The sequence below is a fragment of the Ambystoma mexicanum genome, chromosome 6p (assembly GCF_040938575.1).
Source record: "Ambystoma mexicanum isolate Mex_15411 chromosome 6p, UKY_AmexF1_1, whole genome shotgun sequence".
Lineage (NCBI taxonomy): Eukaryota > Metazoa > Chordata > Amphibia > Caudata > Ambystomatidae > Ambystoma > Ambystoma mexicanum.
Genome location: NC_090935.1, coordinates 1509390469 through 1509417086, shown reverse-complemented (window position 1 = coordinate 1509417086; position 26618 = coordinate 1509390469). Strand labels below are relative to the sequence as shown.

At 44.5% G+C, this 26618-nt stretch overlaps 1 protein-coding gene across 1 annotated transcript in view; it reads left to right on the top strand.

The window, feature by feature from the left end:
* GAK (cyclin G associated kinase) overlaps positions 1-26066 on the top strand; it is a 2243070-nt gene extending 2217004 nt beyond the window's left edge. Inside the window, exon 28 of the mRNA XM_069626358.1 lies at positions 20298-26066. Within this exon, the coding sequence (XP_069482459.1) occupies positions 20298-20399 (102 nt within the window). The 3' untranslated portion in view covers positions 20400-26066. The remainder of the gene's footprint in view (positions 1-20297) is intronic.
* Positions 26067-26618: the final 552 nt, after the last annotated feature.

Here is a 26618-nt window from a genome sequence, read left to right as displayed (position 1 = left end):
CCACGCACTATCTGTGTTCCGGTCTATCCAGTGTCATCCGTCCAGGTGCTGTGGGAGTTACCCTCTCGGGTCGGGGGTGTCGTGTCCTTTCCGGTTTAGTCATCCTTTTTCCGGTTTTGGTTTCCAGATTTAGTCTGCGGTGTTGAAGAGCCAGGTTTTTAGTGATTTCCTGAATTTTAGGTGATCTTCAGTGTTTCGTATTTCTTTTGGGATGTTGTTCCAGGTTTTTGCGGCTAAGTGGTAGGAGGTGCCTCCAAGTTTTTTCTTAAGGTATGGTTTGAGTTCCAGGCGGATTTCTTTGATTGATCGGAGGAGTCTCGTTGGTTTGTAGACTGTTATTATCTTTTGTAGGAATTCTGCTCCTTGTCCGCTGATTGCCCTGTGCGTTATGCACATTGTTTTGAAGGTGATGCAATGTTTTACTGGGAGCCAGTTTAGTGTTTTTAGGGCTGGAGTGATGTGGTCTCTTCTGGATAGTTTGAGGAGTAGTCTTGCTGCTGTATTTTGGATCCGTTGCAGTTTCTTCATGAGGTATTCTGGTATTCCGAGTTAGCGGCTGTTTGCATAGTCGATTTTTTGACATGATTAGGGCGACGATAGTGAGTTTTTTGTGTGTGAAGGAGAGGAAAGGTAGAATTCTTCTTGCCGTGTGGAGGAGGAAAAAACATTTCTTCAATGTTGCATTTATTTGTGGTTCCAGGGTTAGGGTGTTGTCCATTAGGACTCCCAGATTTTTTACTACCTTCGATGGTGTTGGTGCGTTTCCCATTTCCGTAGGCCATGGGATGGAGGTTTCGTTCTCTTGGTCTTTGGATACGATCATGATTTCTGTCTTTCCTGGGTTGATTTTCAGGTTGTTGGCATCCATCCAGTTGAAGACTTTTTAGACAGTCGATTAGTGTTGAATGGTTGGCATCAGTGTCTTTGATTTTGTAGATGATCTGAGTGTCATCTGCGTAGTTGTAACATGTAATGGTGTATTTTTTGAAGATTCTGATGACCGGAGTCTGATAGATGTTGAAAGTCGAGATAGTGAAGATCCTTGTGGCACTCCACAGTCGTTAACTCGTGGAGTAGATTTGAAAGGTTTTATCCATACAGTTTTCTGTTCTGTCTGCTAGGAATGATTTGGTCCAGCGTAGTGCTGTGTCTGTTATGCCTACGTCTTCTAGTCTTTTGGTCAGGGTGTCGTGGCTAACTGTGTCAAAGGCTGCGGAGAGGTCGAGCAGAATAAGGGCTGAGGTAGTGTTTGAGTCTGTGTTAGTTTTGAGGTTGTCCCAGATGGATAGTAGTGCTGTTTCCGTTCCTCTTGCTGGTCTGAAACCGATTTGAGCTTGGTCCAGCAGGTGGTGTTTTTCTATGTGTTCTTGGGTTCGTTTGTATATGTAGGTTTCTAGAGGTTTTGCTGGGTAGGGGATATTAGAGATCGGCCTGTAGTTGGAAAAGTCATCTACGTCACCACTTGTGTTTTTCAAGAGTGGCTTGATGTATGCTGATTTGAAGATCTTCGGTACAGTCCCTGTTGATAGTGATAGATTTAGAAGGTTTCTGTAGTGTTCTGCTGGGGATTCCTGCGCGAGGATTGATTTGTAGATGTCTGGGGGACAGGGGTCCATGGGTGATCGCGCTTTCTTGCTTCGTTTTACCAGCATTGCGAATGCCTCTGCTGATATTTCAGGAAAGCTTTGGAGTTTGTGCTGTGGTTCCGTGTTAGGTTTGTTCGTTTGTATGTTGTGGTTGGTTGGTCGCTTTTATATGGTGTGTCGGATGTCATTGATTTTTTTTTTTTTTTTAAGTGGTCTGCCAGGTCGTTACATGGTTTTTCTGAGGGGGTTGGGGTGTTCTCGCAGCCTGGTGGGTTTCTCATTTCTTCAATGATGCTAAATATTTCTTTGTGTGTTGGTGGCATTGTTGATTCTGTCATTGTAATGTTTTCTCTTTGCCTTTTGAATTTCCTTCTTGTATGCGCGGATTTGTTTCTGGTACAATAGTTTTTTCCCTGGGTTGTATTCTTTCCTCCGTTCCAATTCCATCTTTTTGTTTTCCTTTTTCATGTCGTTTAATAGTGGGGTGAACCATTTTGCCATTGCTCTTTTTTTTGATGGGGTGAATGGTTTTTCTGGGGCGATCTTGTCTATTGTATCTGCGATCCATTTGTGCAGTATCTCTGCTTTCCTGTCTAGGTCAGCTAGCTCCAGATCTGTAATTGAGGGTTTCGTTAATTCCAGTTGTTTGAATAGGTTGCTTTCCTTGATGTTTTTCCAGTTTCTTTTGGTGGTGGTTTTAACTTTCGGATGTTGGATGTAGGCTTGGGTAGGCAGAGTGATCATGAATGGGATGATGAGATGGTCGCTCCACAGTATTTGTATCGGAGGTGCCGTAGTGATGAATTTTTCTTTGGCGAAAATTGCATCTAGGGTGTGCCCTGCCGAGTGCGTTGCTCCTTTGACTAGTTGTCATAGTTTCATGGTGCTGAGTTGTTCAATTAGTGAGTTTTGGGAGTTGGCGTGGCTGTCTTCAAACCAGATGTTGAAGTCCCCCAGGATGATTAGGTGTTCGTGGTTGATGGCTAAGTTGGTGATGGCTTCTATGAAGTTATCGACAAATGTTGTATCATACGTCGGCGGTCTGTAAACCAGGATGAATGTGATGTTGGTTTTTGGGCTTGCTGTTAGGTGTATTACCATGGTTTCGCAGTTGAGGATGTTGAGTGGTTCGTCAGTTTTTATTTTCAGGTGTTCTTTGAATGCTATAGCGATGCCTCCTCTTTTTTTGTTTTTCCTGTTTATTTGTAGGCATTTGAAGTCGGTCGGAAGGCAGCTTTGGAGTGTAATTTTGTAGTTGTCGTCCAGCTATGTTTCTGTGATGAACAGGATGTCAATTCCGTTGTCGTCGATTAGGTCGGAGATCTCTGTTGAGTGTTTTGACATGGATCTTGCGTTTATTAGATTGCAGTGAAGTTTGGAGTTGTTGTTTGTTTTGGGCTTTGTCGAGGTCGTCTTCTGCTCGGTGTTGAGGTTTCCTTCCTTGTCGGTCACTTGTTGGGCTGTGGGATTCGGGGTGTCAGCGTCTTCTAAGAGTTCTTCTAGGTTTTGTCTTGGGTTTTTTGGGTTTTTATGTTTTTGTGTTTTTATCGGGTTCATCTTCCGGGAGTTGTGGTTGTTGATTGGAAGTTCCTCTGGCTTTGGTGATGTAGGGGGTTATTGCGTCGATCTGATCTTATTGATGATCTGCCCTCTGGGAAAGCGCCTGGGTCTGATGGCCTAAACTTTGAATTCTGTAAACAATATATGTCTATTGTGGGCCCTCGGCCTTTACAGGTGTGGGAAGATACTTTGGAGGCACAGGTACTGGCAGCATCCATGCGGTAAGCCATTATTACTATCCTTATGAAGCCGGGTAAACCACTGATTGACTGGGGGTCGTATAGGCCATTGTAATTGATCAATACTGAGGCTAAGATATTTGGCAAAATACTGGCTATAGGTTTATGCCAGTGATGGAGCACATTGTTCATCTGGACCAATTTGGCTTTATCCCTGACCGCTCAACAGCATTGAATTTATGCAGATTATCCAACACATTGGCACAGTTAGATGCTAAAGTGCATGCTGTAGCGGCTACATTGGATATGCGGAAAGCCTTTGACTCTGTGTTTTGGCAATAATTGTACATGGTGCTTGCCCAATGTGGCATTGGGCCCAGGTTAATCTCTTGTATCCGATTGTTATACACCTCCCCATTGGGCCGGCCGTACTAATGGAATTCGGTCTGACCCATTCTCTATCGAGGGGTACGAGACAGGGCTGCCCTGGCCTCCTACTGTCCACTATAATAAACAAACTGCTGGCCAACCTGGTGGGTGCATTAGGATACCTGGTACAACAGTATTTTGATTAATGTGAGAAATTAGGCATTTATCTGTTATGTTTTATGTTCCACAGTTTTTGATATAGAAATTGATTTTTCATGATTTGTTTTGCTTTATTAATTTTTTAGATATATCTTATTTTTTCAAAAAACACTCATTACTTAAAGCACATGTTAATTAAAAATTACGCGATTCTTTATTGGACATTTGATTTTGTACTTTCCAAGTTTATACATACAAAAGTTGAGTGAGTTTCTTGGTGAATTTCCCTCCATCAGCTCGCTCAATTGTCCATAGACTGATACAAATAAGGAGTCTGGACAATGGGATATTAAATCAGACATCCGTAAAGAAATGTGGGATAGTCTTGTAGTTAGCTTTAGTTTGTTTCAGGTTAGGGTACACCAATAGTAGTAAACCTGTTATATTGAGGCCCAGTGTCCCCGCCGGTTATGGCCTCCTCCTATAACCTTAGGGTTTCTTTGTTACCGTCACGGGCAACCATAGTTGCTTAGGATTTATTATCGGCAAAGATATTGTTTACCAAAATACCCAGACATAGGCCTAATACAGCCTTAGGATAAAAGAGGACAACTTTGAAAATCCTCGATTGTAGTATGGACTCGTTATATAGACTATATCTTTACCATCTTTACAGGCGACTCAACCGCTCTTAATAGCTTTATGATGTGGCTCAAACTCTAGGAACAGATACTTGAAGTTTACCCACAATGCCACCAAACAGGTAACACAATTCCTAGATGTTGAGATACGCACAGAAGCAGGTAGCTTGAGTACAACGGTATTTAAAAAACCTACAGACCGTAACTCACTCCTGGAATACTCTAGCTTCCACCCAAAAACCCCCCGCGACAATTTGCCATTTGGCCAATTTTTACAGTATAGGAGAAACTGTTCCAGCCTCCAGGAATATGATATACAATCACAGATTCTCAAAGACCGCCTGCTTGAAAGAGGATATCCGAACAGGATGATGAGGCAAGCAAGGAAACGTGCCAGGAATATTCCACAAGACATAACTTTACAACAAAAAACAAGACCAGAAAGGACCCAAAACCATTACTGCAGTCTTTGGCTACTCAAATAAAACAAACCTGATTAAAAGGGAGATCCTTAAACTTTGGCCGATTCTCAACGTGGGGGCCATCAGTTGCCCACCCCCGAGGTTCGCAATAAGAAAAAGAAAGACTTCAAGACACTCTAATCCACTCTTACCAAGAGCCGAATGACAACATGCAACAAACCACATTGTGGGACACCATGCCCACATTTGGACACTCTCCTTGTGGACATTGCAACGTCTGCACCCTGACTACATGCACAAAAACGTTGGAATTGGGCCTCCGAACACCATGGAGACAAAATTCCCTGATTAATTGCAACACAGCAAACGTCATCTATGTCATTAAATGCCCCTGTAATCTTATTTCTAATGTTTGTTAATCTGCTTAGAATCACATGCTGTGCATAGGTCCGACATCCAGTGGTCACTGCGGAGTATTGCATTTTGTTTTTCGTAGTCGAAAAGGGACGTCGACAAGGCGTGTCTGAAATACTATCCCTATCTGCTTAGATTCACATGCTGTGCATAGTCCGACATCCAGTGGTCACTGCGGAGTATTGCATTTTGTTTTTTTCGTAGTCGAAAAGGGGACGTCGACAAGGCATGTCTGTAACACTATCCCTATAGTGACGTGCAGTGTACCCACAATCCCTCACGCGTCGAGGTCCCTTAGATAGTTTTTTTCCACCCAGATATTGGTCGCCTATACGCGGAGCTCCTCGAGAGACATTGCAAAAAACTTTATTCAACCTTTGGTCGCCCTTAACTTATATTATTACTTACATCCCTCCTTCGGCGTTGTAGCTGCAAAGTTCACCGTCGATCAAGATATTCGACAGCGGTGCCTTCAACGGAGGAGGTTGGTCGGCGTTCGCCGAACATGTGGCCTGGCCTCGACGGCCAAATACAGTAGGGAGAGTGGGGTCGTGGGACATTTATTGTTTCTCTTTGAGAATGCCTTTCCCTTTCCCCTCCCTTTCCTTCGGGGTTGTTGTCACATACAATCTGTTCCTCAGCTATGGAGAGGACACCCTTTAGGTTTTGCCCGCGTTGCAAAGGCAAATTTACCTGGAAAGACCAGCATAAACGGTGTTACTGTTGCTTGCCCCTCGACCACAAAGAAGACGGCTGTGCGGCCTGTCAGCTCCTTAAGCCGAAGACTTTGAAAGACCGTAGGGTCAAGAGGTGGGCAGCCTACGCCATGTCTAGGTCTGATTCATCACTCGCCGCCGCCGCCGAAACTGACGAGGAATGTGACAACCCGACGTCCGTTTCGGTATTCGTAGACCTCTCTAAGGAGCGTTCACACTCCTCCTCGTCCGTCCCCGGCCCCGACAAGCTCGGCTCATGCCCTGCTTATGGGGATGAACAGCCCGGCGACAAGGACGCACACAGAAAACACTCACCTAAACATAAAACCCACGGCTCTTCCTCATCGAAGACGAAGAGAGCATTGGCGCCAACGGAGACGCAGGTCCTACAGGCGGCCTCCTCAGACCGTAAGGGTCTGAAGCCCCCCTCGCAACCGCAAACGCGACTAGCGACTGGGCTACCCCCAGATAAGGGCGCTTTCACTAAACCGCCAGACGACACGCACCGGCAGAGGGCGCCCGTCAGCGTAGAGCAAACGACGCCTGTAACGTCGACGCCGGAGGTACCCTCGACAGACAGTTTAGTTGTCGAGGATTATTTCCACCGATAGCCAGAGACGGACAGCGAAAGAGACGTCGATTACCACTCATAAGGCCCGGGAAACTCCGAAAAGGAAGGTAGGAACCGCCCGCTCCTAGCCTACCAGAAGGCTTTTCAGAAGGCATGGGGAACCTCTCTTCGACGTTATGGGATAGGTCGAAGTGTTTTCTAATGGACGGCCCTCCCTTTTCTCCCCCTGACCGCTCCGGGGTACCTCAAGAAAGCCTAGAAATACTCCAGTTCTGTATGGACAAAATGGAGAGGTTTATGGAGACTCAGAACCTTCCAACACCCAAGAGATCAAGAAAGGGACCTTCGGAGGATCCCAGGGCCAAGTACCCCCAGGCTGTTTGATCCCCTCCAAAAGGATGTAGATCTATATGACCTCACTGGAGTGGACCCCCACTTTCAGGATGATGACGAATTCTTAGGCAATGAAGGGGAACAAAACCTAGAGGAGGAAGGTTTTGAAGACAACCCAGATATGGGTGAGGGGGCTTCAGAGAAGACCCAGAAGAAGGCGCTTCACAGCCCTGGCAGTCCCCATCAGCGTTTTCAGACCCTGAAGCCATAAGCCTGTCCCCACCCAAAGACTCACCTATTAGGAATACATCTCCTATAGACGATCAACCTACCTTTAATGCACTCCTACGCAAGGCAGCAGTGCATTTCAAGATCGAGACCGGGGAAACTTCTCCTGACATCGACTTTGTAGAAAAGATAATTAAGGAGAAACCCCCCGTCAGCCAAACCATTCCCGTCCTCGCCTCAGTAAAGAGACAAATTATTCCTTCACTATCCACTCCCACGTTGATCAGAGGGGTCAACCCGAGGATAGAAAAATTATTTAGTCCTTCTCCATCGGGCCCGTTATACATCAGGGGCCACTCTGTACCAGACTCCTTAGTGGTGACAAATACCAGGAAGAGAGCAGGGGTCCCGCTGTCAACTAGCAAGGCACCACCAGATAAGGAGGGTAAAAAATTGTATGCCCTAGGAAAGAGGATTACAGCCTCAACTGCCTTTTCTGCAAAAATTGCCAACAACTACTCTCTGCTGACAAGTTACGCAGATGCACAATGGAGCAAACTAGGCAAGGACATTGAGGAGGTACCGGAACCCCTACGCACTCGCCTTCTAGCCATGGTGCCTGAAGGCACCTTAGTCAACCAAAGCATCATTAAGAATACTCTGGATGCTGCAGAGACGGCTGGGCGTTCCCTAGTCCAAGGAATCCTACTCAAACGCCATGTATGGCTACGTAATTCAGGCTTTAAACCTGAAACACAAGCATCTCTTATTAACAAACCTATAGAAGATGCAAACCTCTTTGGTAAAGCGGTGGATGAGGCACTAGAGACCGCAAAGAAGGAATTTGACACGATCAAGACACTAGATCAAATTTTAAGGCCTCCCAACAAACGGAGTTATGGCAGCAAATGTTTTTTTTTAGGCCAACGCCAGCAGCAACAACAGCAGCAGCAACACTCTGCAGGTAACTGGTCCTCTAACCAAGGCACCAGTGGACATTATAACCAAAAAGGACAACGTCGTGGCAAGGGAAGAGGTCGGGGTCCCACCCCTTGAGGTTCCCAAGCCACCAACACCAAATGACTCAAAGATTCGGGTCCCCTCCCATGCTTCGCCGGTCGGGGGCCGTTGAACATCCTTTCTTCCAGCATGGGAGGGTATAACATCAGACTGCTGGGTACTATCAACCATAGCCCGCGGCTACTGTATAGAATTCAACAGTTCCCCTACGTACAGACCCCCAAGAGGACGTCGCATGTCTCCAGAACACCTTGCCATCCTTCTTCAAGAAGTGGACCAACTACTAGAAAAAGGAGCTATAGAGGTCGTGCCTCTATCCCAGGTAACGGAAGGTATATATTCAGTGTACTTCCTTGTACCCAAAAAGGACTTAACCATGCGCCCTGTACAAGATTTGCGGCCAGCAAACAAATTTGTCAAACCTCAAAAGTTTCGTATGGTGACTCTACAGGAGGTAATCCTCCTGCTTTCACAGGGCGATTACATGACAACACTGGACATGAAAGATGCATACTTTCATATTTTAATGTTGCCAGCGCACAGGAAATACCTCAGGTTCATGATAGAGGGCAAACACTACCAGTTCAGAGTGCTACCCTTCGGCATAGCATCAGCGCCGAGAGTATTTACGAAGGTACTGGCAGTGGCAGTGGCCCACCTGCGCAGGTTGTCCAACCCAGTATACCCTTACCTCGACGATTGGCTCATAACAGGAGATTCTTACGAAGCATGCTTCTCAAATACCCAAAAGACTTGTAGACCTTTTGTTTCAACAGGGCTTCTCCATCAACGAGAAGAAGTCCAGCTTAGACCCCAGCCAGATTAAACAATTCCTAGGGGCTCTAATTCGAACAAAGGACAGCCTCATTTTCCCCTCCAACGAGAGGGTCCAAAACATGCTGTTTCAAATCCCTCAATATGTGGCCGGTCGAGAGGTGACGGTACGCAAAGCAATGCGCTTACTAGGAATGATGGCGTCATGTATTTATTTGGTACCTCACGCGCGCATGCGCCCAATGCAAGAGTGGCTCAACAGCCAGTGGTGTCAGGCCAGCGGACAATGGGACGATGTAGTGGTGGTCTCGGAGGCCTTGGTTCTCACGCTACTGTGGTTGTCGAAGGAAAACCTGGTAGTAGGGAAACCATTCGCCACCCCCGCAGTGGAAGCTACTCTAACCACAGACGCATCCCTCACAGGATGGGGGGCTCACCTATCCCATCAGACTGCTCACGGAGTCTGGACTCCGAGCGTAGCATCCAAGCACATAAACTTACTGGAGCTACTAGCTGTGTTCAAGGCACTGAAAGCCTTCCAGGCACACCTGCAAGGGAAGGCGGTGATGGTCCTCACGGACAGCACCACAGCCATATACTACCTCAACAAGCAGGGGGGCACTTGCTCTCCAGGACTGTCCAAGCTGTCCCAGAACATCTGGAAGTGGGTTCTCAAACACATGTTCCTACTGTCACAACATGTATCAGGGGAACTCAATCTGCTAGCAGATGAACTCAGCAGAGACTTCCCTTTGCCCTCAGAGTACGAATGGCGGTTACACGAAGACATCGTCTTCGACGTCTTCACACAATGGGGATTCCCAGAAATAGATCTGTTCGCAACTCTGGAGAACTCGCAATGCCAAAATGACGCCTCCAGGTACCCCCAGAACCATCCAAGGGGAACGGTCTATCGATACCATGGTCTGGGAAATTTGTTTATGCTTTTTCCCCCCCCGACACCCCTTCTCAGCAAGATAGTGCACAAGATGCACCAGGAACAAGTTACCATGATACTCGTGGCCCCTATGTGAGCCAGACAGCCTTGGTTCGCTCACTTGATGGAGATGTCCCTATCTCCTTCAGTGAAACTTCCCTGCCTGTACAACATGCCGTCACAGGACAAGGGCAGGACACTACATCCATGCCCTCAGACCATGAATTTAGCAGCCTGGCTCCTGAGATCATAGAATTTGGACATTTACAACTCCCGCAGAGATGCATGGACATTCTCAGGGAGGCTAGAAAGCCTAACACTCATCACTGTTATTCTAGCAAATGGAAAAGATTTGTCATCTGGTGTAGGGGAAGGAGCATCAACCCAGTTGACTGCTCTCCCACACAAATTGTTCTGTACCTGACTAACCTACTAGACTCCGGCTTGGTGTTTAACTCTATTAAAGTCCATTTAGCTGCACTAACTTAAAGTGTCATGGTGGAAAGTCCCAGTTATTAAAGCCTTCATGGAAGGAGTGAAGAGGATCCACCCTCCCATAGCTAACCCTGCTCCCGGATGGGACCTAAATGTGGTACTAACCAGGCTCATGGGGTCTCCCTTTGAACCCATGCACAAAGCAACACTTAAAGACCTCACTCTTAAGACTGCTTTTCTAATAGCTATCACCTCCATTAGGAGAGTAAGTGAACTACAAGCGCTCTCTGTACTAGACCCATTTGTTACAGTTCACAAGGATAAGGTGGTTCTACGCACACATCCTAGATTTGCACCAAAATGTATCTCTAAATTCCATGTCAACCAGTCAATAGAACTACCAACGTTCTTTCAAAATCCCTCAAACTTAGGTGAGAAGAGCCTGCATACACTGGATGTTCGCATAGCAGTGATGTTTTATATGGAAAGAACTAGACCATTGAGAAAGACTAATCCGTTCTTTGTCTCGGTGGCAGCGGGAAGAGAAGGAGATGCAGTTTCGAAATCCACTATTTCTAGATGGATTGTACAATGCATCACTCTCTGTTACACTCTTGCTAAGAGAGAACTACCCTTCAAGCCAAGAGCACACTCCACTCGAGGCACCGGGGCTTCCATAGCTTTCATTGAAAATGTCCCTCTCGAGTCCATTTGCAGAGCGGCAACCTGGAGTTCTGTTCACACCTTTACAAAACACTACTGTCTAGATGCCCCCTCTAGATCTGATTCCCAGGTGGGACAAGCAGTATTAAGAAATCTTTTCTCTACTGTTCCTTCTCACAACCCACCTCCACCTCCGGGTACTGCTCGCTAGTCTATGCACATCATGTGATTCTAAGCAGATTAACAAACATCAGAAGACAATGAATTACTTAAGGTAAAAGCATTTCTCATGGTTGTATCTGCTTAGATTCACATGCGCCCACCCTTCTTCCTCGCTCAGATGGAAGGAACATAGACTTTCTTCTATATGTCTCTTTTCTGTACTCACTCACGTCTAATAGGCTCCCTCAGGGCAGAAAAAATACAAACAGAGGGACCTCGACGCGTGAGGGATTGTGGGTACACTGCACGTCACTATAGGGATAGTGTTACAGACACGCCTTGTCGACGTCCCCTTTTCGACTACAAAAAACTCCGCAGTGACCACTGGATGTCGGGACTATGCACACCATGTGAATCTAAGCAGATACAACCATCAGAAATGCTTTTACGGTAAGTAATGCATTGTCTTATATAGGTATGACCAGCAGATCTGTAAAGAAACTGATACAAGAACATATGTCTTGCATAAGGACCAAACAGGAGAATGCCCCGCTAGTCGCACACTTCCTACAAGAGAAACATACAACACAGGAAATAAGATGGAATATCATTGAACGGGTTCAATGTCCCAGGAGAGGAGGAGACGTTCCCAGTATGTTGCTGAAACGTGAACAGAACTGGCTTTTCCGTCTAGGAATAGTCCGCCTAGGCCTTAATGAATCCATTTCCTGGCAAGCATTGTCTGTTATTGAATAGACCCAAACTCTTGCCTTACACAAAAGGTGGGCATTCCTTGACGAAACCATGCTTGACACACAGTGCCCTACAGGCAGCCTGGACTTTAGGCTATGGACACAGCAAATAATTTATAGCAGTCATCCATTTGGGCTTTTCCTAAATAATAAAGAACAAAATAAAAAATAAAATAAATACAAATATAAATTGACATAGCAACAAGCTAAAACATATGATGGGCTTAATATAACCTGCTTTCAAATGTATGTACATAATTGCTATACCCAATTGGAGTATTCCCTGAATGGATGTCAGTCCAAAGATACCTTGATGTGAATAATTGCAACCAATATTATCACACATCAGAAACTCGAGTGTCATCAGCACGCTGCCATTGATGCCCGACTTGCCTGGTCTGCTGCGGTCTTTTAATACAGAGCACACTGAGAGCACACCGAGAGCACACCCTTCCGCTTCACAATGACGTCTTTGATGTCATCACGGCCGTCAGATGCAAGCCGGGACGCGTGACTGTTACACGTGACCAATCTGGAACAGCCGTTTGTGAGTATATTACCACAGGATGCGCCCACGAACGACTGCTGCTATTGTGAGGGACTGGCTATTTACCATATCAAAGTAAGTACTCCGCTGCGGCCCAGATTTACAGAGTGCTCTCCCTCCCTTATGGCAAAAAAGCGCATGTCATTAGGATATGCTGTGAGAAAATAAGGTGAAAATTGCCACGAACAGTGGTGTTGGGGCTACGGCCCACACTGTCTCATCCACCGGCGTGTTCTACCTAACAACCTACCCCCCTAGGATCTAGGATTACATTGGGGGCCAAAATGGGATGAAAGCTGGCCTATGGTATCTATAAACAGCAATATTGTACTATACGCATGCCAAATCAAAAGGAGATGAAAGCACAGGCCTGCGTACTTACATAATAGGCCCTGCTCTCTCTCCTATCTGGGCATACAATCACTAAAGAAGGCTTAGGGTATCTACATCTACCCACACTACCTTTTTAGTGATACAATTTGTTGTTTCCACAGTAAGAATACTCTGAGGTTATCGTGAGCATGTGTGGATAACAGTCAGGTTCCACACTAGACATTGCCATCTACTTTGACCAACGACATATGGAAGGTCAGTACATACCGACATCATTTGTGCTTGTGATACCTTCGACTGCACTACGTGGTATATACAAGAATATGCATGTAACAGCTTTGCTTTCTTTCACTGTTGTATTAAGATATGTATTATACTGATGTCTTGCACACCCACTGTACTAATTAGAGGCACATGATAGATACTGTACCCTCTATAAGCAATTTAGCCTGGAGCAGTAATTGAGAAGTGACCGTGGACTATCATTGTTTGTCCCTAGGTTCCTTCATCGATACATTTTCTGAATTTACCAGTTTTTTAGAAGACTGTCCTGAAGAAAGTGGTCATATCTACACCTGTACCACTGAAACCGGTAGACGGTGGTTGTGACATGGTGGAGGCAAAAATAAAGCTTCCTACTCTCTGAACAACCATCTTTTTTAGCTCTCCCATACGCTGTCTAGTATCAAGCATCTAAAGACAGATGATGTGGGTCGTTATATGTTTGTCTTCATTTTAGAAGCTGATCCAGAAAGGTAGTGCCAGTTACTCTTTTTTCTGTCATATAATTCCTAGTTTGAGCTATCAGTTCTTGACCTAAGTTACCCTAGGACCACTCAACCTGTCTACAGGATATTAAATTACTATTTACTCATAGTAGAAGGCTGAGAACCTGCCATAGGTGTTAACTTTTAACACTTCTTTGCTCATCCTTACCCATTAGGATACCAGTGACCTGGGGGCAGACAAGGTTGTAACAATCATTAGATTGTCAGTTTATTCAAAAATGATTTCTCTTTACCCTCTTTTCCTGTCCCTTTTAGATAAGCGGCCCATCAGCGCTTTCTAGGAAGATTTTGGGACTAGGCAGGGATAGTGAGCAATACTATCTAGCCTTCTGTCTTCGATAATAACCTTGTAAATCCCAGGCCACCCCCTTTGGGATTTGTTTGGTATGTGGAAGATTTACTGCATTGTAGAATAATTACACACAGTTACGTTCTGCCTTCTTTTTGTGATAAAAAACCTACCTGTTAGGGCATTACCCTGTGTACTGTTTTCTCAGTGCCCCCAGTTTTTGTGACTACTCAGGTTGGGGTACACCAATATTCGTAAACACAACAGATATCATAGCCATATATGCTGATAGTTATCTTCTTTATAAGGAACCCCCAGGTGAACCTTGAGCCCATAATGAGAGATGAGGCCAAATTTGGGGATCCCTTGGGTCCAATCATCAACTGCAGTAAATCCGAACTCTATCTGATGACTTTGGAAGTTGCCAAATACACTACAATTTTCTTGGTTGCCTGATGGTGTCAGATACCTGGGTATTGTTGTTTCCAGAGACTGACAATATATATGTTGAGAACCTAGTCAGTTATCTAACACAACTTAGCTCGGAATTGCACAGTTGGGCCCAACTATCTATCTCGCTGGCGGATAAAATAGCTTTACTGAAGATGGTTGTACTCCCGAAATTATTGTACCTTTTTCAGAATGTACCGATTTGCCTGGGCGACAGTTGTTTAGGGGCCTAGATGTGATGCTGCAGAAGTATATGTAGTAAACAAAAGGGAAAGCCCTGTAGGTCAAAAAAGGAGGTAAAAAAAGGGCATCAAAAACTGGTACACAGGATGGGGACTGACCTACCCACATGGGTTATTTTAGACATTTTTTTATTATAGTGTGATTATTCTGACTGGAGGTGAGGCTAGGACAAATTTGCCTCTAATAGCAGTAAATGTTGAACCCACAAGTTGCTCTGGATATATTAAATACATCTATATCCTTAGCTGACCCTGTTGGAGACAATCAAGTGGGATCGAGCAAGAACTCTGACCGACTACTGTTTTGACTTAGTAGCCACTGTTTAATTTGAAAAGTAAAAGAAAATTACATTTCAGATTTTTACCAACAAATAGTGTACATATTAAATTTCAATTTTGTACAAACAGATGGTGTACATACATATAAATTCATAGTCATTGGTCAAAACAAAACAAATATCAAAAACAATACCCCAAACATGAATAAAGAAAGTATTTGTGAACAAAATTTGTTTCAAATTTACAAAAACCACAGATCTAGAACAGCCTTCTTTGTTCTATGAACACGAACAGCAGGACAGTCTAATTCTGTCAGTCATGTGTGGTATGTAGAGGAAAAAATAAATCGACCACCCACAAGAGTCCAGCCTATTGAAATCTGCACTATGAAAAGTTCTCAATCTTGTCACCTACGAGGGAGCTGTTTCTAATTTTAAACCATTTCAAAAGGAATTCGTTTCCTGGTGGACTCAGAGGCCATTTAATGAAGGCTGTGTGTCATGATATCTGCTTCCAAAAGGTCAGGGTTTTCCCAACTCCCTTGGAAGCAGATCCATAACCTAGGTTCAGAGGGCCAACCAGTCCCAATTGGGACCTTTTGGACCCAGTCCTGGCGCCAGTGGCACCAGGCTCATAAATGTGCCCAGTCCCAGCGCTGGAAGCGCCGGGCTCATAATGCTTGGGTGGACTTACCTGCAGCAGACCATGCTGCTTACTTGCCTGCCAGCTGAGCCTCTGATCCTCTTCTGTTTGGAACTACTTTTCCTGTTGGGTGGGGCAGGAGCCACTCCCTAGATTCAGAACACTGGAACTCTTCTGGAAAGCAGGAACTCTTTTCTTACCTAGGCGTGGCTGTGGAAGGAGACACCTAAGCACTACAGGAGGCTATTTAAACCACACCCGGTGGATGAATCTTGCTTTGCGTTATTCTGCATCCTCTGCAGCAGAACGCTCATCGTGTCTTCTGCATCGGATCCTGGGCCTAAGGAAAAAGGCTTACCATCCTGAATCCAGTCTTCAGCAACACCTATAAAGACAAGAAAGAACAGGTTAGCATTCCGGCATCTGAAAGACAAAAGCTTACCGACTCTTCGCACGCTCCGGAGGCCTTCGGCGCTGCATCCTGCATCTGAAAGACAAAACAAGGTGCGTTTAAAGACATTGGGGAACTTTAATACTCACGTGCCATTACTCCTTTCCACATCAACCCCAGTGTGTATTCCGGCACCCTGCAGCCGCTCCGAACTCGTACCTGCAAAATAAAAGACAGTTAGAGCGCATCGTGAAGCAGGCAACAAGCGCTTACTTACGTGCTTCCAGGCGCTTCTATTCATCATACAGACTCCATCTTCAACTCACTTCAGCCCGTCATCCGCCATCGCCGGAACCTGCAAAACAAGAGACATCATTGCTAAAGACTTTAAAGACAATAGAATTACTCGAAACTTACCGTTCGTGCAGTAAACGACGGACAGCAGTCCTCTGAAGTCAAGAGGCCTGCGCTACCGATCCAGGGAAGAAACTGGTTACAGCACCCTGCCCCGAGGCAGATGGAGAGCTCGGCATTCACTTACCTAAGGTGAGAGCGTTAACCTTTGGGGGTCTACAGGAGAGCAAAAAAGGGAAGAGATAGGGACACCCCAATAACCCCAGTTCATTAATCCCATATTTTCTGTCTGCAGACATCTTACTCTTGAAGTCAGGCATACAGTGCACAGAGGTCCAGCCCAAAGAGCCAACCGGGTGCTACACATCACCTTTGAAGATACGGTAGTCGCCCAGTCAAGACCGGCGCCTCTGCGAGAATCAGGTGAGCGTTACACTGTGGGAGTGTAGATACCAGTCTTAGGTCAAGGTTGGAAGATGTATTCCTGGTGTTTTGAGGTGGACCGCAGTTCAAATGCATGTCCAAAGACGTTTCGGCGGGTGGGCAGTGGAGGCTACCTTCATCTGGACCTACGGATGTCGCTCTTGAAAGTAGGTGCTTCTGTGGTCACTGAAGAGAGTTTGCCTCTTATGTTGGACAAAAATACAGATCGACTGAGCTGCGGGAGGCACTAGCGATGGTCGCAGATTCCCAAATAGAACTTCAATTGTGGATCATGGGTTCCAACTCGAAGATATTAACTTGTCCTTATGCAAGGACAAGTTCAAAATGGTTACCTTAGTCCAGGTTCCTCCGGCCCTATACATTCAGGATTGGCCAGTCTCTCTGGATCTCCAGGATGCATATTTTCATGTTTCCCTCCACAGGAAGTTCCTGAGATTCAAGGTGGAACATCGTCATTACCAATTCAAGGTACTGTCATTCGTCCTCTCTTCGGTGCCCATGGTCTTATCTAATCTGCAAGGCAGTGGTAGCCGCTCACCTAACTGGACGAATAGCTTGTCCGAGCTTGTTTCCCAGACCAGGCACATTTGTACCGGATATGCAGCCTGTTGTACAGCTTAAGCGTCTCCCTGACCTTCAAGAAGTCTCACGTTCGCCATCCCAGTACCTCAGATTCATCGGGCAGTCATTGGCAGTTGCCTGGGCTGGGCTTTCCCGCCCAAGGACCAAGTAGTGAAAATCTCCAAGGTGGTGCATGTCTTCCAGTGAAGACCTGTGGAAAGGTTCCTGCATCCTTGCGTTGTGAAACGCTCTGCTGTACATGAGGTCGCTTCAGTGGCCGGTGAGTGCCCTTTGGTCTCCAGTGGAGTGCCAGGAACAAATCAGTTTCCTGGAGTTACAAGTGCCCTCGCTGGCTCTGGTTGCTTTCCCCCTTCTGTACGAGGCAAGACTGTATTGGTTCTGACGAACACCATGATGGTCATGCATTACCTCAACAAGTGAGGTGGTGTGGGCTCCTTGCCTCTGTGCAGAGAAGCAATGTGATTGTGGTTCTGGGCTCTGGGGAAACAGCATGGCTCTAACAGCTGATCTGGTGGGTAAAGGGAATGTGCTGGTGGATGCCCTGAGCAGACAGTCTTAAGCCTCCTACGAGAGGGAGCTCGGTTATCTCATCCAGGTGGTTCTGGATGAGGTGTTCTCCCTTTGGGGGACCTCTCTTGTGAATGTCTTTCCGTCCAGTGTCTACAGTAAGAGAAGGTAGTTTTGTGCTCCAGGAAATTTCCTTGACTGGGAGCTCTGGTGGCACGCTTTGACATTCGAGTGGAATTTTCAACTGCCCTATTAGTTTCCACCAATCCCAGTCATACCACTGGTTCTAAGGAGGCTAAGCCTGTTGTAGTTCATTATGATCTTCATTGCTCCGAACTAGTCACAGAGGATATGGTACACAGAGCTGCTGGAAATAGCCAGCTGCCCTCCTTGGTGCCTTCTGCAGAGATCGGGCCTCCTCTCCCAATCAGAGGGTTGGATACTACACCCAAACCACAGCAGTCTGAACCTTCATGCATGCTTGTCTGCTGAAAGGTTGAGTCATAGGGATTTGGGTTTGTCTGAGGTTGGACGTGCTCCTCTCTGCTAGAAGGCCTGCCACCAAATCTATGCATGCATGCCTGTGATGTGGGTGTTCAGCTTTGCGCTCTGGGAGAGGGATCTGGATCCTTTTATTTGGTCCACATTCTCTATTATGGATTTTTGTCTTTCTTTGGCACGGACAGGCCTGCAGATTGCCACAGTGAAGGGGTATTGTGATGCAATTTCAGTTTTCAACAGCACCCTGGAGCAGGGTTCCATTTTCATGATCCACACGGTCATGCAATTCCTTAAGGGTCTTTGTAATATTTTTCCCGTGTGCCAATTTGTTTTTCCGGTGTGGGACTTTAATGTTAACCTTTTTAATAGGCGCCAATTTCCAACCCCTCAATTCTTGTTCATTGAGGTTACTCTCCTTTAAGGTGAATTTCCTGATGGCCATCACTTCCATTAGACTTGTGAGTGAGCCCCAGGTGTTTTCAGTTAAACCTCCATATTTGGTTTTCTCTGAAGAGAAGGTGACTTTTAGAGTAAGACATTTCTTCCTCCCAAGGGTGGTCTCTGATTATTACCTCTCACACAAGATCCATTTTCCTGTCTTTGTTCCTCCACCTCACCCTTCTGAGGCAGGACGATTCCATCCGTTAGGCCCGGTGCAGGCCCTCAGCTACTACGTCCCCCGGATGAGAGAAGCCAGTACTGATGACCAGCTTTTCTTTGGGTATGCTGGTGCTGTGCTGGCAGGGCTGTGACCAAACAGACCCCGTTGACGTGGATCATCCTCTTATCTCGGAATATGATATGATTTGGCAGCTAAGGATGTGCCCGAGTCTTTGGGCACATTTCACCAGAGGGCTGGCTGCCAGTTCTGCTCTGCAGCGTGGAGTCCCTGTTCTGGACATATGCCAGGGAGCGACTCGGGCTTCTTGGCACACATTCGCAAAACATTACAGCTTGTGTTTTGGCATGGTGGACCATCAGAGTTTTCTAGTTTGGGTGGTGTCCAATCTCTCCTCCATCCTCCAGATCATGAACGTTATGCTATGGGAGTCTATCAAAGATGAGGGATCTGTAGGCAGGAGGAGTCCATTAGAAGAACAAATCACTTGCCTCTCGGTAAAGTTCTTTCTGATTGACGTTCCACCCACACATTCTTCATCGCCCTCCCTAACTGCCACTGTTGGATTATATCTAGTACACTTTGGTTCTGCTTTCCCTCCACGTATGAGTGCTAGGGGTAAGAGGTCGAATCTACGGTCACTGGTTGCAGCATCTATATATTCAAGCCCAACGTCCTATCCAGTGCAGAGCACGTAGAGGCATCAAGCTAATGTGAAGCTGTAAGGCACCCGTTGGTGGCAGAAATGTTTCCAAAAAGCAGCTGCACCGAGGGTTGAATAAAAGATGAGAAATTCATAGGAGGAACATCCATCAGAATGAACTGAGGTAAATAATTTGTTCTTATGAGTCATTTGTGTGATATGGCTGCCCAAAGGAATGCTGTTTTGCATTGTGCGTGTTCTTGGATCAATTCTGTTTTGTGAGATTAACATAGAGATGAAAAGCTGTGCACAATGCTCCTTATTTATTGAATGCATTATATTTATAAAAAATTAACTTGTGAGTGTTGAGCATAATGTAGTGATATTACCTGAGCCTGTGAGTTTGACCATACTGGTATTGGCCAGGCCTGTCTTTTAAGGCTCTGTTACTGGGAAGGTAAGCCTTCCACCTAAATCTAACTAGCCATTAGCACCTGCGAAGATCACACAAAGATGTGAAGGGGTTTTGAAAATAAAATGTACCAAATGATTCATAAAGCCATGCTGCATTTAAGTCTGTTTACCTTGTTGATTAGCATGATGTCATCAACAAGGAAAAGGGACTTGAGAAGTGCAGCAGGGCTTCATGGATGTCTGGGCAAGATTTTCTTTTTTAATTCAAAACAGCCCTTAACACTTGCATGTTATTTTTTTGACCGAGATTGTTTTTTTCTAAATGTATTTCACACTTTTTGTATTTTTCAGGCCACTGGACAATCTTATGAACAATATGCTAAAATGATCTTCATGGAGCTGAATGATGCTTGGTCCGAGTTTGAAAACCAGGGTTCCAAATCCCTGTTTTAAGAAACAATGTTACCACTTCTTTGAAATCCACAATGCGTTCTCACAAAAATTGAGTCTGAGAATTTTTTCAACCTATCCATTGCTATGATTTGAAAACACAAATGCAACTTTTTTCACATTAGTTCCAGATAAAACATGTGAAATCGCTCTCTTTGAAGAATGTTGGAAGATGCCAAGTAAAGAAAGTGCGCTTTCTAGCAGACTCAGCCCACCAAAACATCAAGCCTTAAAAGAGGTGTCATTTTCAGTTTGTAAATATCGAGGAGCAGTTGTTAAGCTAGCTCACAACTGCAGACCTTTCCAGAACACTGTTTGTTGTGTTCATCTAAAAGGAAGCTGCAACCTTCAAGACTTCGATCTGAATCCGCATCAATCAGTTTTATGATCTGAGCTTCTTTATGTACAGTCTCTGCTTGTGAAGTAACTTCTTTACATGGAACCTGCTCAGCATAGCGTCGATTTCGGAGTCCTGTAAAAGGTGTACATTGTTATTGTGTATGCAATCTTTCCTGCCGCCACTCTGTACATAATTGCTAACAACTCCATTCCATAAAGATGCCTTTTGGCATGCATAAATATATAAACATGAAAACACATGTTGAATTCTTTAAATTATGAGGGCATGCTCTATATTTATAGTATGGTTGTGTGGAACAATGTCAGAATACCGTGTGTTCTTATGTTTTAACCAAATGGAGTGCTTTTTAATTGAATGCTATGCCTTACATCCAATTTTTTAAATGTTCTTCCAAATAGCAGGCGTTGTGAAAATGTTAACTTTTTTGAGTACTGTATCATATGCGATAAACCATTGGGCAGAGGAATATCACCTGTGATTTATAGGCAGCCGTGAGTATGTATTCTCCGGGTGCATCTTGGAGGTCAGGCATCTGATATTGTCCTGTTGGGTGCTGTATAAAAAGCTTCTGCGAGTGATTTGCGATTATTATGGGCGACCGATATCCGTGGTTGTCACGAAGCATAGGAACATATCATTTCAAAAGCTCTATAAAAAAGGATCTCTGTCCAGTCAAGCAATTCTCCTGGAGCCTCCTTTGGCATTGGAACTCGGCATTCACGAACTAATTGTGGACTTCGCTTAACATACATTCTTTCTCCAGTGTGCTTGTGTGTGGGCTGCCTACAGGGTGTTCTGAGCCATTTAAGTTGTTAGCAATCACTCCTTCGTATGTAAGAAGTTTGCCAAGTATGTTAGAAGTTCGCCAAGGGACGTAGACAGGGTAGGGCCTGAGCGGGCAAGGCCCACTCAAAATCTGTTAATGCCCACTGAGCAACGCCGTTTGGGCATTTATAGATGTTTATGTAACTGTGGTGTGCCCAATTACATTAGCTTCGGGCCCCACTTGTTAGACAATCCTGGCTACGCCTCTGAGGCTGCCATTTCCCTGCATCAGCAGTTGACCACATTCCAAACCAAGAATATATTGATATATAACACTAATGCGTGTACACGTGAAGAATAGTTTATAAATGTATCAGTAAGTCAGTTGTGTGGTTTATTTATTGTATGAGCTTCCACAAGTCTGCAGTGGACACCAGTTGTAGTCGTTGTAGTACACTGAGGGGAGTAAAGATTACTGACTGATTCAGCGAGCTATCATAGTAGTCTAATGATGCAAGGTGTACAAGTGATTGTTGGCTTTTCACACTCAAGACAGGCACTCAAATCCATTGGGTCGAATAGGATGTATGCGTTTTGCAATTTAACAAAAGCAACTTTTGTTTCAAGTGCTGTGAATACAATGCTTATGCTGAAACGTTTTTGTGCGTTTTTCAGTCGGTGTGTTTTAAAATATTAGGTCATATTAAGCATAAATATGTTTCCCAAAAAACAAAGGGTGATCTTCAAATTTATCCCAGCTCCATCAGACACTTCCTGGCTGAGGTTTACCCATACGCTATATTTTGATTTGGTAATATGGAAAACCTAAAAACGAACATTTCCTTCATTAGCCTTTGTTTACCAGGGCGACTTCATTAGTTTGGTCATGCCTCGTTATGGGGGTAGTTAAGTTGTAGTTTTCGGTGGAATCATTTTTCAGTGTTGTCAGACCCACATCAGATTGTTAGTTTTTTTTAGTTTTTTAAATTTCAAAACCTAAGTAGGGTTACGGAGGTTTCAGATCTAAGTTCCAAGGGACAAATGCCGCACTTTGTGCATGATTACGTTACGTATTGGTTCATTCCTGGATGTGTTCTTTTCTTATTAAAGCACAGTTTTAAAGGAGTTGGTATGTGACCATCCTTCATAGTGTGAATAATCAAGCTGTCGTGCAAAGTATGTTTCAATGTGTATTGTCCTTTTGGAAGATTCTGAGTTGTTTATCATGTATTTAAAATGATGGAGTACATTAATTGGAAATACATTGCTTGTAATGGATTCTTTCCTCCATATAGTTCCCGGACTTGGCTCTCAGCGCAGATTGAAACCTGCAATTGGTAAATATCTCCAAGTAGCTGCACTTCCATTACTGGCTCCCCCACCGTGTCATAAGTGCTGCTGGTACAGGATGTGATGTGGCTGGAGTATGTATCGATTTCCATGTGTCCCCAAACCCAAGTTCCCTTTTTCTGCGTGCCCCAAAACCTGCTCTGTGAATGTATCCATTTCGTTTGACCAAATCCATAGAAAATGTTTCCTACAAAATCTTCAGAGTTCATCCATGCAAGGACGGCAAGTGGTCCGTGTCAGATACACCCCAATGCTGTTTGGTACCTAGGAGTGTGTTATAAAATGGATAGCTTTGGTTCATGCCAGACAATGCACCCAAAAGCCATTCAGGAGCAGGTTGTAAAGGTTTTAACCATGCCCAGGTAATGAAAGAGGGGGCTATTCTCAGTCCCTCACCCACATTCCTCGCACAGCTTATTATCCTGCAGCATTGTGACACCGATTGGGACCATTTGTAGAGACAATTATAAGATTTTTGTAAAAAGAGCAGCACAGCCGGGCTAGATCCTGAAGCAAATTATCTTTTTCTGAACACTGCAATTCTTCAGACTGTAAGAGGCATTGTTGCGGTACTTCTTTCTCTCGAGCTCTAGCAATTAGGGGAGAGGCAATTCAGGCCGCAGAGAAGATGCAGCTGAAGGCAACCTTTTATTCAAATTCTTATTTTCTTGCTTACTTAGAGGCTTTGATGGCATACATATTTTAGTGGAACGCCTTAACACCGGCTGATGAGACCCCTGCTTCTTCAATGAGTACACACAGAGCATCATAGTACGCAACACCCTTCTTCTTTCGGATCTGGTCTTTGGGTCACTATCTCCCTCATTGCTGTGCTCGATGCCTCTGGCATCTGAGGTCGGTACTGGAGCCTATGCTCCTGAGAAGCACCTCGCAGCATGAAGGCTGGCCTTCTACCAGTGCCCAAGCTAACATTGAAATCAATGCTACCTGTGGCAAGGCACCCAATCCCATGCAAAGGTGATGTTTCCCTCCCTGCGAAGGTATCTAAAAAGCAGGCTGTCGTTTGTTTTAGTGCATCTCTGATGAGGAAGAGGAAGTTGAGGCTGCCTAACCTCCTAAGAATACGGCACGTGATTGAGGGCATTGCTAGGCCTATAACATGAAATTGGACCATCGAGAAGCAAGCCTATTGAATGCATTCACTGAGTTTGTTTCTTGAGGTAGGTTCTTGCCTCCTGAAGAGGTGTTTTTAATATCTGTCATCAGTGGGATGTTGCATAAACTCACAGATATTTGGAGCCTGTTGCCTAATAGATGGTCTTCTTCTACTTCACTGGTAGCTTTTAGTAGCTGGTGCTTTCCCTCTGGGTGGACTATTCCTCTGCATCGGTAATGTACCAGTCGGTTGCAAAGAAACCTAGGACTGCTCCTTGGACATCTTTGCTCTTCACTATTCACCCCACTTATGAGCAAAGAACTGCAGCATGGATGAAAAGCAGCAGACTCGTGTGTATATGTTTCACTATGCCAAATACCTACCGATACCTGATAGGAATGCCTAGAATGTCTCGCGAGTAATTTGTTGTATTTCCACTTAATGCATTGGAACCACACTGCCATCCAGAAACTTGCACAATAGCATGGTTAGTGACAGTAAGGAGGTGGGAAGAACAGTCAGCCCCGGCCCCTCAGATAGCTAAAATAGGGAAAGACTTCACAGCTAAGAACAAAGGGAGCCAGGTTTTCCAAAATCAAACCTTCAATGGCACAATTCACTAGCGAGTATTACATGATTCCACTTTACTATCAAGGAAATGTGGCAAAAAGGCTATCCCTCATTATAATACTTTTATTACAATAGACTATTTTTGTTGGAGACAACAAAGTATTCCAAACTTTCACACAGTTGTCTTCAACATTAAGGTAAACCTCCACTTACCATTCAAAGTCTTACTCTTTGCAGTGTGACCGCAGGTTTGAGTCTGTCTTCTGTCTCTCTCCAGCAATGGTTGCACTGTCACAGCAGCCCTGTTACCTGAAGCATAATGGGATCCCAATTTTAGTACTTGCTTTTACTGCGTCCCTAGTGATGTCACATATTTGCAGAGCCCGTTCTTACCCTGGTTTGTTGGAAGAACAGATTTTACTGTGCAGTATACTGCGTGTTTGCAAGGGATCAACCATATACTATATTGGATCTGTGCACATTGTTTCAACGCTTGTACGATTTTCGGGCCTAGGGTACTTTTGTGGTGATCCAAAGTTAAATTGTTGAGATGCCACGTCATTTTTAATTGATATTAATATCCATTCTCGTTAGTCTACAGACAATTTTTTCTATTTTTGAAAAATCGAAGGATAGCATTCAAGGAGGTTTTAGCATGTATATTTGTGAATTGGTCCACCTTGAAATTTTGAGTTATGGGGCACAACACACCATTTTATGGTATACAGTTATAAGATGCATGCTAACTGTAGAAATCACACTACTGAACTTTTTACTGATAAATATTAGAGGGTGATGCACACAAACCTTGAATCATAACTCTGTATGCAATCCCCTCCCTGTTTACAAACACATAAGGGTTTCTGTTCTGGGATGTAATATGCACTGAGCTAGATAATTCAGAAAAAATAACCAAAATAAGTGTAAAATTGCTTACATCGCAGCAATAAAGAGCATACTTGGGGTACTCTTAACAGTCTAGTAGGTGCTTTTTGTTAAATGTACGGCAGCCTTTTTGTGGTAGTTCCGCACTGACACTCCAAAAAAAGAGACCATTTTATGAAGGATGTGTATTTGATTATTTTTGATAAGAAAAATATTTGTTTAGAAAAACAGGATTAAGGGGCATTATGAACTCTTGTGTAAATATATGCTTTTTCATGAAGACCTTGCAAGTGAATGTGCAAAAGGAAAAACTCTTTTGCCTGATATGTCATAATTACATGGATGGTGGTTGCTTGTCGCTTTTGTGGTTTAATATTTCTGTGAGAGGAAAACACTCATTGTCTTTTGTCAGGAATTGCTAAAGGCACATTTTGTTACAGGTAAAAATAAATCTATAAATATACATGTGTGTATATAAAGACGTATAGTTTAACATATCAAACAGTGTACAACGAAAAAATCAATAGTTTACTTTGACTGCTGGCATATAATGTCCGCTTTTTAATTTTTTTTCTGAACCACATTGTGAATTGACGAATAAAAGAATTTGTAAAAACCTCAATTTGACCTAGCTTTTATTTCTCGTCTTAAAAATATATTTCCATGAGATATATGTTTTACACACTTTACCAACTAAACAGTAAGCCAAGTGAAAGAATTCCAGGGTTTAACAGCATGCAAAACAGTCATAAGAACGCCAGACCCACCTTTCTACTGGCTCATATTGTTAATGGGCATGTTATATATTGTTATATTTCTCATCAACATTATTTCCACTTTCAACAAGCATTAACAACCCAATACCTTTGGCTATTGTATGCTTGGAAATCTTCTTAGTGTTAATGGGGAGGTGTGCAGAGTAAAGGAATCGGGGAGAAGGAGCACAGTAAATGAGATACAGGAAATTAGCAAGGGGGTTGCAGAGGAGACTATGAGCATTAGAAATTATACTGGGGCGAGCACAGAAGGGAAAGGACATTTGGAAAAGAACATTGGGTAAGGTGCGTAGGAGAAGGGACACTGGTGTGGTCACACAGAAGAGAAGTGTTAAGGTGAAGCGGCACTCAGGGAACTAATGGAGTTGTGGGAAATGGAGCTTACATGGTGTCCTGAG